At 39.5% G+C, this 14,677-nt stretch overlaps 1 protein-coding gene across 5 annotated transcripts in view; it reads left to right on the top strand.

The window, feature by feature from the left end:
* TBC1D4 (TBC1 domain family member 4) overlaps positions 1-14,677 on the top strand; it is a 247,335-nt gene that overhangs the window by 182,909 nt on the left and 49,749 nt on the right. For all 5 annotated transcript variants that reach the window (XM_060288241.1, XM_060288239.2, XM_030838657.3 and 2 more), the window contains exons 6-9: positions 885-976; positions 1,252-1,362; positions 6,882-7,001; positions 13,969-14,043. In XM_060288241.1, the coding sequence (XP_060144224.1) occupies positions 885-976; positions 1,252-1,362; positions 6,882-7,001; positions 13,969-14,043 (398 nt within the window). The remainder of the gene's footprint in view (positions 1-884; positions 977-1,251; positions 1,363-6,881; positions 7,002-13,968; positions 14,044-14,677) is intronic.

Raw genomic sequence — 14,677 nt, 5'->3', positions numbered from 1 at the left:
TATATGCAGAAGTACACTAGATATATAAATAATATGGTATAAAGAGGTAAACAATTTCTTGGGAAAATAGTAACACTAAAAAATGTCACTAAAAACTAATAAGGGCTTCCCTGGTGGAGTAGTGGTTGGGAGTCCGCCTGCTGATGCAGGGGACACGGGTTCGTGCCCCGGTCCGGGAGGATTCCGCGTGCCGCGGAGCAGCTGGGCCCGTGAGCCATGGCCGCTGGGCCAGCGAGCCATGGCCGCTGGGCCAGCGTGTCCGGAGCCTGTGCTCCGCAGCGGGAGAGGCCACAGCAGTGAGAGGCCTGTGTACCGCAAAAACAAACAAACAAAAACTAATGATGCCTTGGTTTTATTACCAAGACCTGTATGAGGGGGAGAGCTTCCTGTGTAAGCTCTAGCTCTACTTTTTAATATTAGTAGCTATTCTTTCTTTTTTAAATGTCAAGTTTTAAGCTTAGAGATTTTGGCCAAGGCTAGTATTCACCTATGAGTTTCTAGGGTGGCTAAGTTTGTTAGTATATTCAATGGTATCTGGTTATGCTGTTGATTTGGTATCATGTATACATTTTTTGTTAATAAGTGTGACTTCAAGATTACTGACGAGGGCTATTGATTTTGGTGAGGAGGTTTTCCATTTTGTTTTAATCATTTTATTGTAGTGTTCCAAGGTCTGTCATAGGCAGGAACACATCTCCTTGAAAAGATTTAACTTCAGAGCCTGCTGGTGAAGGGACAAGCTGCAGTGAATTTTATATATACATATATATATATATACACACACATACATATATATATAAATATATATATATATACACATACATACACATTTTGATCTCTGTGGCTAGAATCTGTTTAACACCAATCCCCATCATTTCCCTTAGGTCTCTATCCGCCAAGAGCCAAGCTGGTAATACAGAGGCATCTCTCGTCCCTCACAGATAATGAGCAAGCTGACATCTTTGAACGAGTTCAGGTAACATTATTGATAGTCCTCACAAGTAAGGTATAAGGAATGACAATTGGACCCTGTTTCTGTGAGTTCCTTTTTCCATTTCTCTATCTGACGTTAAAGATAGATATACTACTGCACTGTTGGATAGTTACTACAATGCCACTGTTACTTTTGTTTCTAAGAGCAGCTTAGCTTTACTTACGTTTGTCTGCCAGACAGACAAAACGAAATGAGGGTAAAGTAAAACACTGAAAGCTGTGTTGCCATAATGTGCTCTCCGTCTGTCTGTTCAACAGAAGATGAAGGCAGTCAATGACCAGGAGGAAAACGAACTTGTGATTTTACATCTGAGGCAGCTGTGCGAAGCCAAGCAGAGGACACACGTACATATTGGGGAAGGCCCATCGGTGAGATGTTTTCTAGTTGACCTATTTTTGGTTTTTTCATATATTCAGTCAAAATATCACAGAAGATGTAAAAGGAGTTTCTTTCCTTTGTCTTCTCATCTTTAGGGCTAAGCCCTAATAGTCTTTTTTCCCCCCAGCATTTTAGAAGTTTTATAGGAAACTGTAGCAAACATTGGCACATTGAGATAAAATAGTAATGATTTTAAAATGTAAAAAAAATTGTGAGTTTTGGTAGAAAACCAGTAATAATAAATGCTCATGATTTAGAATGACCATACATTTTTGGTAATATTAATCCATTATTTTATTTCAAATTCACATGAACATCTTATTTCATTAAAAACTTACATAACCTTGAGTGGTAAAGAGCAAACATGCAAAGAAGCAGTAATGTCATGGGAACGGCTACCCTGGCTGCAAACAAAGGGATGATATTTTTGTGCACGTGGTTTAGAATGTGTTCCCAGCTGCATGTAGGTAAAGCAAGACCACTGGCAGCAACATCTAAAGAAATCATGACATATTTACCTCTTGATAACACTAATTCAGGTTATGTCTTAATCTCGCTCTATTCAGAACAAACCACATATCGTGTGATAAGTGATTCCTTAATTATTTATTGTACAAGCACTTCTAGAGGACCTTCTATGAATCAAGCTATGTGATAATGGTGACAAAAAAGACGTGAATAATGACGTAGCCTACAGAGAAGAGCCCAAATAATCCAAAAGGGAATGCAAACATAAATAGATACATATAAGAGAGGCAACAAGATGGCTTTTTAAAATTCCTATTAGTTTTATTTTATTTTATTTTTTTATATCTTTATTGGAGTATAATTGCTTTACAATGTTGTGTTAGTTTCTGCTGTACAACAAAGTGAATCATATATGTATACGTATATCCCCTTATCCCCTCCCTCTTGAGCCTCCCTCCCACCCTCCCCATCCCACCCCTCTAGGTCGTCACAAAGCATCCAGCTGATCTCCCTGTGCTATGCAGCAGCTTCCCATTAGCCATCCTTTGTACATTTGGTAGTGTATATATGTCAGTGCTACTCTCTCACTTCGTCCCAGCTTCCCCTTCCCCGCCACATCCTCAAGTCCATTCTCTACGTCTGCATCTTTATTCCTGCCCTGCCACTAGGTTCATCAGTACTGTTTTTTTTTTTTTTAATAAAAAGCTATATGTGCATTAGCTTACTATTTGTTTTTCTCTTTCTGACCTACTTCACTCTGTATGACAGACTCTAGGTCCATCCACCTCACTACAAATAACTCAATTTCATTCATTTTTGTGGCTGAGTAATATTCCACTGTTTATATGTGCCACATCTTCTTTATCCATTCATCTGTCGATGGACACTTAGGTTGCTTCCATGTCCTGGCTATTGTAAATTGTGCGGCAATGAACATTGTAGTACATGTGTAACAATATGGCTTTTTAAAAGAATGTTCAGTGAACACAGAAGTAGCTACATGTTTGCTTTGGAGCTGGAATGAAGAGTAAGGATAGAGGAAAGAATGAAAGAATTCAAGAGGAAGCGATTTTTGTGGGGGGTGGAGCTGGAGTTTTAGGGGAGATAAAGCTTTCTAATCAGAACAGTTGAAGAATTGTGTGGGTTTTTTTTTAACATCTTTATTGGAGTAAAATTGCTTTACAATGGTGTGTTAGTTTCTGCTTTATAACAAAGTAAATCAGCTATACATATACATATACACATATCCCCATATCTCTTCCCTCTTGGGTCTCCCTTCCACCCTCCCTATCCCACCCCTTTAGGTGGTCACAAAGCACCAAGTTGACCTCCCTGTGCTATGTGGCTGCTTCCCAGTAGCTATCGATTTTACATTTGGTAGTGTATATATGTCCATGCCACTCTCTCCCTTCGCCCCAGCTTACCCTTCCCACTCCCCATGTCCTCAAGTCCATTCTCTATGTCTGCGTCTTTATTCCTGTCCTGTCCCAGGCTCTTCAGAACCATTTTTTTTTTAGAGTCTATATATATGTGTTAGCATATGGTATTTGTTTTTCTCTTTCTGACTTACTTCACTCCGTATGACAGACTCTAGGTCCATCCACCTTGCTACAAATAACTCAATTTCATTTCTTTTTATGGCTAATATTCCACTATATACGTGTGCCACATCTTCTTTATCCATTCATCTGTCGATGGACACTTAGGTTGCTTCCATGTCCTGGCTACTGTAAATAGAGCTGCAATGAACATTGTGGTACATGACTCTTTCTGAATTATGGTTTTCTCAGGGTATATGCCCAGTAGTGGGATTGCTGGGTCGTATGGTAGTTCTATTTTTAGTTTTTTAAGAAAGCTCTGTACTGTTCTCCATAGTGGATGTATCAATTTACATTCCCAAGGAATTGTGTTTTAAGAAAGGAACATTAAGTGCAAAGTTAAGTGGTAACTTTGTAACCATGAGTGAACATACTGCTTGGAGGCCCTTCAAGGACATACTGTTTTTTTTAGGGTTTGCATGGGAATTATGGGGAAATAAGGCTGGAAGGCTAGGCAGCAGTGGGATGATGAATAGCCTTAAGTGCTAGATCAGACCTTGTCACTAAAGGACTTCAGGTAAGAGCGTGAGAGGATCAGATGTGTGGCTGGTTGGGTAAGGGGGTTGACAGTGTTAGGACTGAAGTCACATTCTCAAATTAGGAGACCTTGGTAATAGAATACGTGAGGAGTGATTCATTTATCAAGTGCATACTATGTACTAGGCAACAGAGATGAATAATGACAGCTCTAACTGTAAGAAGAAACCAACATGCAATCAGATGAATTAAAATATGGAATATGGTGTGATTGGCACAGAGATATAAGTATGTACCAGACAAGAGATAACACTGGGACATAAATAGATTGAATGATTCCGTCTTGAAAAATGTATTTTGTCTCAGAGAGAGGGTAAACTGGAGCCCTGGAGATGTGAGGGAGGGACTGAGTCAAGAGCAATTTGGGAGGCATGATCCGTAGGACTTAGTGACTGATTGGATAGATATGTTTAGGAAGAGAGAGGGGCTTGCTGGGAGACACTTCACGGTTTCAGATTTGGAGGAATTAGATGTAATAGCTAGGAAATACAGAAAGAAGGCAAGAGCGGGGCGAAAGATGGAAATAAGAATTCAATTTTGGAAGTGTGAGATTTAATTAGAATAATAGATTTGGTGCTCATAGAATTTGAGCTGACATTATAAATGTAGAAGACTATGAACTTCTTCACAGATTTGAAGTCGAAGGAGGGTGTTCTGAGGAGCACCCACATTTCAGGCAATGAGTGAATTAAAATGGAGCCAGTGATAAAGACTGAAAGGGAATAATGAGGTAGAAAGATTTATTATGGTGAATGACCAAGGTAGGAGAAGAGTTCAAGCAAGAAGATCAACGATGTACAATGACATAGGAAGGTCAAGAAACATAAGGAGTCTGTCATACAGAGTGAAGTAAGTCAGAAAGAGAAAGACAAATACTGTACGCTAACACATATATATGGAATTTAAGAAAAAAAATGTCATGAAGAACCTAGGGGTAAGACAGGAATAAAGACACAGACCTACTAGAGAATGGACTTGAGGATATGGGGAATGGGAAGGGTAAGCTGTGACAAAGCGAGAGAGAGGCATGGACATATATACACTACCAAACGTAAGGTAGATAGCTAGTGGGAAGCAGCCGCATAGCACAGGGAGATCAGCTCGGTGCTTTGTGACCGCCTGGAGGGGTGGGATAGGGAGGGTGGGAGGGAGGGAGACGAAAGAGGGAAGAGATATGAGAACATATGTATATGTATAGCTGATTCACTTTGTTATAAAGCAGAAACTAACACACCATTGTAAAGCAATTATAATCCAATAAAGATGTAAAAAAAAATAAAGTAGATCTTGTTAAAAAAAAAAAAAGAAACATAAAGACTAAAATCTGTTCATGGCTTTGATTAAATCAGTCACTGGTGGTGATAGTCATGTTGACGAGAAGGCCGAAGGCAGCATGTGAGGAGTGATATGCATTTTCTATATGACGGAGGGCGGTCAAGATCACAGAGGAGATTTTAACAAATTGTGTATGTTTTCCTGTCAGTATACTTAAGTTCCTCCCTGCCTCTCTCTCTTTCCCTCCCTTGCTCCCTCTTTTCCTTTCTTCCTTCCATTTATTCACCTGGTATTCACTGAGTAGCTGCTATGTCAGGCATTGTGCTAAGTGCCAATACGATTTCCCTATTTTCGTTGTGTCATTCATCTCAAAGTCTTAGAATGATGAGTCAACCCAGTCCTTACACACAGCCCGAGCCCAGTCCAGCTCACATCTCTATCTATTGTTTTCTTTCCTTTTTGATTGTGATCATGTTTCTTTTATCAGTAACTCCTTAGGTGACCCCGTGGAGCCAGCTCCAGTATGGACCTCTATTGCCTCCTGCGTAGACTGTCCTGAAGCCTTCAATCTGATCTTCCAGTCTCTGATTTCCCAGTCCTTTAGGTGATTTTTGAACAGTCCTTCCACATAAATCTTCCCAAAACATTAGTTTCACAGTGATGCCCCTCTGCTTGTAAATTGTGATCAGTGATTTTTCCTAATTATCCAGCACTTAAGACCATTCAAGGTTTTATCTCCAGCTTCACTTTCCCACTTTCCACTACTTCCCTCTGTTTTAGTCAAACACCTGTACTGACACCCTGTCCCGTGAGCATCCCAGCCTTTATGATTTTGCCAGCACCATCCCCAGTGTTGGGAAAGTCTTCACCTCCTTTTTTCTGCCTGTCTGAATCCCATGTATCCTTTTCTTCCTGACCATTGAGACCCATAGCCCATGGTTCCATATTTGATTCTTATGCGTTGCTTTGTGTCAATGCTACGAGTGAACGTATTTCCTCCCCAAGCAAAGGATGAGTTTTCTCTCTTGGAAGCTTCCTGGCACTAAGAACCATGTAATATACATAGTAGCTTTTTATCTCTATATAAGATAAAATATTTGGAGAACCTCATATAGTGGACACATTGTAGATTCTCGTACAGTTCAGTACTATCAGTGAATACTTGTCGATTGAAAAGATAAATGACCCACTCACAAATGAAAATGGAATTATAACAAAGGCATTAGCAGAATCCAGCTTTACTAGAAGATGCTTTGTTCTTTGAAACCAATTTTTTGTGTTTTCCTCGGTAATTTGGATATAAAGTATGTAACTTGGAAAGGGAAAATAACAGCAGTAAAAATGGGCATCTCAAGTTTAGTTTTCATTAAATGCAGCAGGAATATATTAGCAGAAAGGAAAGACATAAAGGAAAGATCTTATTTCTGTCTTTTTTATTGCTTACAGTATTAAAAATTAATCTCTTTTGCTTACAATCTGTGTGTTCACGATGTGGAACCTAAATTATTACTTCTTAATAGAGCTACAGAAGAATTCTCATGCTTTTTAGTGGCTTAGCCATAAGCCTGTCTTTAAAGCTTCATTTAACCTTGAGTATTTCCAACCTAAAATGTATGTTTTTCTTTCCATAGACTATTTCAAATAGTACAATCCCAGAAAATGCGACAAGCAGTGGAAGGTTCAAACTTGACATTCTGAAAAATAAAGCTAAGAGATCCTTAACTAGCTCCCTGGAAAATATCTTCTCAAGGGTAAGATTAAACTGAGGCTCTTTAAGGTATTAATTATGTCTGTGTTTTCTAACTGCTTCATTCTCAACTGGCTCACCGAACATTTCCTTTAAAAAAAATTTAAGATAACTTTAAGTTAGTTAACACTTATTTAAAATAATCTCTCAACAAAAGTCTCATTTTCAGATCTAGATTTATTCTGGTGCCTCTGATATCTGAATTTGAGCAGTTGAGATATATGTATAGGAAAGGGGAAATAATAGAATATTGATGGCCAATCCTTTAAGAACTTTTTATCATTTGCCACATAAAGTTATAAAGAAGCCCTTCTTTCACTTATTTCTAGGAGCTGATAGGGAATGCTGAAAATAGTTAGTATAAGTTAACAGACATGCGTGTATTCCATTCAGTGAATTTATATATTCTGTTTAAAAATAAGCAAAATTATTTCTCTTCCTCTTCATTTTCCCCTTCCTGAGCAATTCACTCCTAACGCTATTAGACGAGACACAGCAATGTAGATGTCTCGGGTCTGTAAGGCAGGGAAGCCACAGTGGCTCAGCACAGGGGAACAGAGCCTGTATAGGTTGCTCTGTATGGGGGTGACCCAGTGCAGCATGTGGACACCAGAGTGCGGTGAGGAGGGTGTCAGCCTACGGGGACAACCTGGTTTCTGGAAGTGGAGTGAGAGCCGGTGAAGAGGACATCCTGCAGAGGGATGGCTCAGAGCCAGAGTGGAGGGGAGAAAGCATTCAAGGCGCCCAATACAAGGATGGCGCCCATGGGTGGGGAGGCTGGAGCCTGAGTGGCGTGAGGAAAGTGTGAAGTGTCAATTGTGGAGGTGGGTTACACACGGGGAACTGATCAAATATGTAAATGTTTAAGGATAGTGGGATTCTGAGAGAAGGGAATTACAAATATGAAAGGGAAGGAAATTAGAAAGAGTTCTGTGTTGTTGGATTCAACTCAGAGGTAGCAGTATGGAATCTTGGTTTTCTATTTTGAGCAATAGAATTACATATATTATGTTCTATGTAATGTATATGTGTTAATATATGCGTGTGTCAGTAAATGTGTACCTACGGTCCCTGACTTTGTCCACTGATAGGAGCTGAGAACAGCTTTCCTATACATGCCAGATAATAAATTAAGCCTGGTTGGATGACCCAGATTTTAGGTCTGGCACTCAGATTTTTTTCTTATTTTTTATTTTTTTGCGGTACGCAGGCCTCTCACTGTTGCGGCCTCTCCCATTGCGGAGCACAGGCTCTGGGCGCGTAGGCTCAGCGGCCATGGCTTACGGGCCCAGCCGCTCCGCGGCATGTGGGATCTTCCCAGACCGGGGCATGAACCCGTGTCCCCTGCATCGGCAGGCGGACTCTCAACCACTGCGCCACCAGGGAAGCCCTGGCACTCAGATTTTGGTTTCTATATCTCATTCTTTAAGAAGGAACCATGATCCTGGGAGAAATGGCTAGTTCCAGAACTATAGGGAATGTAGAAGGTAAGTCCAGAGCATCGTGGTGTTCTAGGTAGTAAGGGAATACTCAAAGAAAGGTAACAGGATGTCACAAAGACATAAAAACCTTGAAGGGCTTCCACTGGTGACATCTGAGACAATGAGTGTCAAAATAAATGATAGCAACAGATAGTGACTTGTTGTATAAGATAGGAAACTATAAGTCTATTCTGATAGGAAAAATAAATTAATACATTGGAAATTTGATCATGCTCAGGATATTTACTGGGTAGAATTAATACCTATTAAGTACAAAGGGGAAAACAGTAACTTTACAGTGGAAACAGCTGGCAGGCACCACCTTAATCAAATGATCAAATTGAACATCTTCAGCAATGGCACAAATTGAAATCCTGTGCCACTGATACAAAGAACACAGTGGCACTTCTGTGGTATTCCTGCCAAAGGGGCAGTACCTGAATCTAATCTTGAGGAAACATCAACAAACCCACATTGAGATACAGTCTACAAAATAAGTACCTGTTATCTTCAAAAGTGTTAAAAGCAAGAAAGTCAAGTGCAGTAGTACATTGGGACACAGTGACTTGTGATGTCTGGTGTTCTTATTTTTATTTCTTTGCTAGAACTCAAAATACTTTTATGGGTAATTTCTGTTGATGATTGAGATTCTTGTTAATTCTAACAAGAGCCTTGCAGCAAGCATGGTCATTTGACAATGCTATTATTTTATTAGCAGAAAACAGAATTTAGGAAAAGAGCCTCTAGAAGATTTGTCGGAAGTGTGTTAATGCAACTTTCCATAAACTTTTCCTACCTCCTCATCTTCAAAATTTATAAATCAGTTATGTTCTTTCTTTCTCGCTCATTCCTTCCCTCCCTCCTTTTCTCCTTCTCTCCTATGGTGTTCAGTGAGAATTTTAGTAGAAAGATCGTTTACGTAGGTGGTCAGAGGATCCGATTTCCAGATCTGGCCCTAGCAGGTTTTATATTTATTTACCTTTATTTACAAATTATTTACCTTTTCTAAGCCATTGTTTCCCCATTTGTGAAACGGGCATACTCATACCTGCTTAGGTCATATTACCGTGAGGGTATAATGTCAGTATATTAGGAAAATATCACACTGTAGGTATGAGCTGGTACATACAGCAGTGGTAAGCTCTGAAACCTCTGTCATTTATAAAAGGACACGAGGGTATTTAGAGTGTGACGCTCTTTATCCCACTGAGTACCTTGGCATTCTGCACAGTACGTGCACGGCTGACTTTGAAGTACTGCTTACATAGCTTTGTATGGCTGTAATGACTTTTCAGCAAGGGCACTGCCAACCTGTTTTGGTCAAGGTGGATACTGTAGCTTTTGTGTCCCAAAGTGCTGGTAAGTACCACAAATTATGTGACCTAACAAGGTCTTAGGCCTAACAAGGTCTTACTTGCACCATATGCAGCAGAATGGACTTCTTGAGAAGGTTGGCAGCTACCCATGTTGTATCAAAGGTTACATAGTAAAGGGTTTTTGCGTACTTCTGAAACTTGTCAGTTTATTTTTTTCTCTCTGAGTGACATAGGAGAAAATTGACACTCCACTCATAGTTTGGCTCATAACTGCTGCTATTTTTAAAAGTCAGAATATTTTATTTAACTAACTATAGTTGTTTATGAAACAGGATACATTTTTAAAATGCTTTAAAGCTTAGCTCATTAGCAATTAAAAAGTGGGTCCAAGGCAAAAGGCTTGACACATGCATTACCAAATCATAATATAGTTAAACTGAAAAAGCTATCTGCGCAAAGGTGAAAAGACAGAGTCTTGTATTCTGGTTGTTTGTTGCTTTTTCTTTTTTTAAAAAAAAATTGATTAATTAATTTATTTTGGCTGCGTTGGGTCTTCGTTGCTGTGCGCAGGCTTTCTCCAGTTGCGATGAGCGGGGGCTACTCTTTGTTACTGTGTGCAGGCTTCTCATTGCGGAGCATGGGCTCTAGGCATGTGGGCTTCAGTAGACATGGCTCGTAGGCTCAGTAGTTGTGACGCATGGGCTTAGTTGCTCTACAGCATGTGGGATCTTCCCAGACCAGGGCTCGAACCCGTGTCGCCTGCATTTGCAGGTGGATTCTTAACCACTGCACCACCAGGGAAGTCCCTGTTGCTTTTTCTTAAATTGAAGCTTTCCAAAAGAGGAACATTTCCTAATATACTTATTAATATATGTTTATAGTTCTAAAAGAGAAATATTCACTAATATAAAGTGTAAGTCATTAGAAAACGGTCATCAAGGGACTTCCCTGGTGGTGCAGTGATGAAGAATCCGCCTGCCAATGCAGGAGACACGGGTTCGAGCCCTGATCCTGGAAGATGCCACATGCTGTGGAGCAACTAATCCTGTGCGCCACAACTACTGAGCCTGCGCTCTAGAGCCCTCGAGCCACAACTGCTGAAGCCCGTGCGCCTAGAGCCCATGCTCCGCGACAAGAGAAGCCACCGCAGTGAGAAACCCGCGCACCCCAATGAAGAGTAGCCCCCGCTCACCATAGCTAGAGAAAGCCTGCACACAGCCGCGAAGACCCAACACAGCCAAAAATAAATAAATTTATAAAAAAAAGAAGAGTAAGTCCTCATTTCACTTTCTCTTCAGAGTAATAGCCATTGTCCTCACTTGTTGAAGTGTGTGAATTAATGATTTTGGTAGAGTATAATTTTAAAGTAGGTTTATTTTTCTTTGTGTGTAAGAAAAACTCATGGATAAAACACTCCTATGAGTAATATGTGTCATCTAAGTGTTTTTCTAATGATGGAAGTTGTTTGATATCCATCTGACTGCTTTCTCTATTGTGACCAAATAACCTGTCTGAGATAACCAGGCAGGTTGGCATGTAAGTAAAAGCTAAAAAATAACAGAAAGCAACGTGGGCCATTTTTCTTTTCCACACACGCGAACCCAGTAATTTATCAGCTAAATGTATGGTTTATTGCTGGAAGTATGTCAGGTTATAGTATAGAACTGAAGAACTGAAAGAGCCTTCATCAAGTTCTGGGACATTTGCAAAATAACCCTTAACCAATGTAGGTTAATTGGTTTTATTTGTAATTCTACTTTTCACAAAGCTCTCTCTTCAGGAGGTAGTATGGAGTGAGAGCTCAAGAACTTCACTTTAAAGTTGTACTCCCTGAATTCAAATTGCTCCTCTGTCCTTTAACTGTGTAAACATTGGCAACCTAATCTGTAAGAATTTCAGTCTCCTTATCTGTAAAGTTAAACCAAAAAACTATACCTACTTCATTAGAATTGTTGTGGGAATGCAGGGGGTAATGCATGGTAAAATATTTAACATAGTACATGGCACGTGGTAAGCATTCGGTAGTATAGATGCAGCTATTTGTTTTATGATTGATATAGTTGTTATTTAGGGAGCCACCGGAAATAGAAAACTATAATTGATATACATAGGTAAGAATAAATATTGCTTCTATGAAACAAGGTAGGATACCATAAATATAAGAGTCCATGGAGAACAGGAAAGAACTCCTACAACTTTCTGACGGTGGACATAAAAAGAAAAATTCAGTAGAAGGCTAGGAAACTAGTGTTGAAAAAAAACAACTTTGGAAAGTAAAGCAAACAACTTTCCAACAACTTCTGGAAAGTAAAGCAAAATGACAAAGAAAAAGAAAATAAGAGAACGAGGTTAAAAGTTATCTGGAGATCCAAAAGCCAAATGGTAGGCATTCCAGAAAGAAAATGCATGCAGAAATTTTCAAAGAAATCATTTAAAAGTTTTCTTAGAGCTGATGGACATGTTTCAAAATGTAATGGGCTCTGAAGATGCACAATAGAAAGACTGACTTAGATTCTGTTCCAGAGAGAAATAGCAGGGCACACATACAGCTCAGGAATCACAATGACATTCGACTTCTGTACCGAAAGACAGTTGAGCAATGTTTACATATTCTGAAGGCACGTTTCCAGGCAGAATTGTATATTCAGCCTAACTATTAATAAAATATAAGCATAGAACAAAGACACTTACAGACATGTAAATGAAAAAATAATTTACTTCCAAGTCTCCTGTTCTCAGAAAGCACCTGGAGTATATGTTCCACCAAAATGAGGAAGTAAACTAAAAAAGAGGAAGACATGGGCTCAAAGAAGCAGAAATTCCAACATAGAATAGCATCAAAGGAAATTTCTAGGTTGATGGTGAAGGATAATACTGGAAACATCTATTCAGCAAACCTAAATTGCTACCAGTCCAGACTGGGGCAGGAAGACAGAGATCTCCAAAATGGGTACTCAAAGAAAGAAATATGCAATTAATGGATTATGTAATGTTTGACCATATTGAGATTTATTGGTAATAGATTAATGATAAATAAATTAGTAGTAGTAATAAACTGGTGATTACTGAGGTAGTTGTTAACTCTATGAAGAACAAATTGCACAAGATGTGAGTTGTATTAGTAGTAAAATATGTAGCTCAGGTGCAAACAGTATTTACAAGGTTGTAAAAATCTAAGCACAAAACATTGGTTTAACCAACACGTGGTATAACTCTACTGAGAGAAGAGGGGAAGAGAGAAGTGTGTATGGGGATGGGTAATGAAGTGAGAATCCTAAAGTCTCATCTTCCAGAGTAGGAAGTCAATGGATAGTGCCTAAAATGGAAAGATTAAGGAATAGGAATGTAAGTTGAATAACAGAAGCATTGATATAAGTAATTTCAAGTGTTTGCTTTTGGGGAATGGGATTCAGCATGTGAAGGAGCGGGCTGGTGATTGCCACTTAACATCATAAGTGTGGTTCCTAACCAGCCTTTCCATCTTCTTTCCTTCAATACTTGGCTTCAGTTTCTTCCTACATGAAGTATAGAGAGAAATAGATGAGATGATCGCTTTGGTTATTTACTTAGATCATCACCAAAGAACTGTGTGAAAAGAAAATTGAGAACCAATTCACCATTATTGAAGCGGACTTTTATCTAATCTTCTAGAGAGACTTTATTGAAGTAGTTTTGCATTATGGAATAATGAATGAAGCTAAATCCATACATTTTAGGATGCAGTTTTCTTTTTTAAACCTGTGTTTATTATAATCCTATAATGTAAATTATGATCTAGGTTGTAGGGAGGTTGTATGTATTAAACCATTTTCTTTTATAACTGTTGTGGTTTTTTGTGCTGTACTTTCCACATGGGTGTTTATCTGTATGTGACACCAAGTTCATGGGACTCTCACTGATGTTATGGGTGAATAATATTTGACTTTGTAACCAAAGTCACTTCAGTAAGCTTGGTCTGAATATCTGGTTATCTAATGGGTGATTTAGAAGTAATGGAAGTAGATTGCAGACAGTTCTCTTTGCCATGCTGGAATGGCTGTTAATACTGCCAACAAATTTGATTGAACCCCAAAAGGATCAATGTAATGCTGACATGAAGAGGCAACTGCCTTTTATAGTTTTCAAGTAAAAATCCAAACCCTATGAACGATTGAATTTTATTCTCTTCACTCAGGGAGCTAACAGAATGAGAGGTCGGCTTGGAAGTGTGGACAGCTTTGAACGATCCAACAGTGTTGCTTCAGAGAAGGTATCTAAGCAGAGCTTCCTTTTTGCCTACTATTGCAACTTGGTAAAAACCAACACTAATATGATAATATGCGTGCTTAGTTATTTTGTTATGAACTCTTTATGACTTCTAAAAAGTAACTATTTGAGCCTTTATTATTATTATTTTTTTTTTTTTGCGGTATGCGGGCCTCTCCCTGTTGTGGCCTCTCCCGTTGCAGAGCACAGGCTCTGGACATGCGGGCTCAGCGGCCATGGCTCACGGGCCCAGCCGCTCCGCGGCATGTGGGATCTTCCCGGACCGGGGCACGAACCCGTGTCCCCTGCATCGGCAGGCGGACTCTCAACCACTGCGCCACCAGGGGAGCCCTTGAGCCTTTATTATTTTAAAGAAGATTCTGGCTATTAGCATGTTGCTCTTTATTCAACTGAGGATTTCTCTTGCTGGGACAGAACACATCCCTTGCTGTCTGACTCTGCTCTGTCAGGCTTTTTACTGTTTGGAGATAGTATACTTTGGGGACAATATTTGAGCAACTGTTGATCCAGGGCCATAGAAAAAGGAGCCGTATGATTATTGCACTTATACAGTGATCTTTTTATCTTTTTTTCTCTCCTCTTATTACTTCCCCCTCCCCCATATTTAACCCTTTTAA

The sequence above is a fragment of the Globicephala melas genome, chromosome 18 (genome assembly GCF_963455315.2).
Source record: "Globicephala melas chromosome 18, mGloMel1.2, whole genome shotgun sequence".
NCBI lineage: Eukaryota > Metazoa > Chordata > Mammalia > Artiodactyla > Delphinidae > Globicephala > Globicephala melas.
The sequence above is the reverse complement of the archived record's forward strand: the minus strand, read 5'-3'. Positions and strand labels throughout refer to the sequence as shown.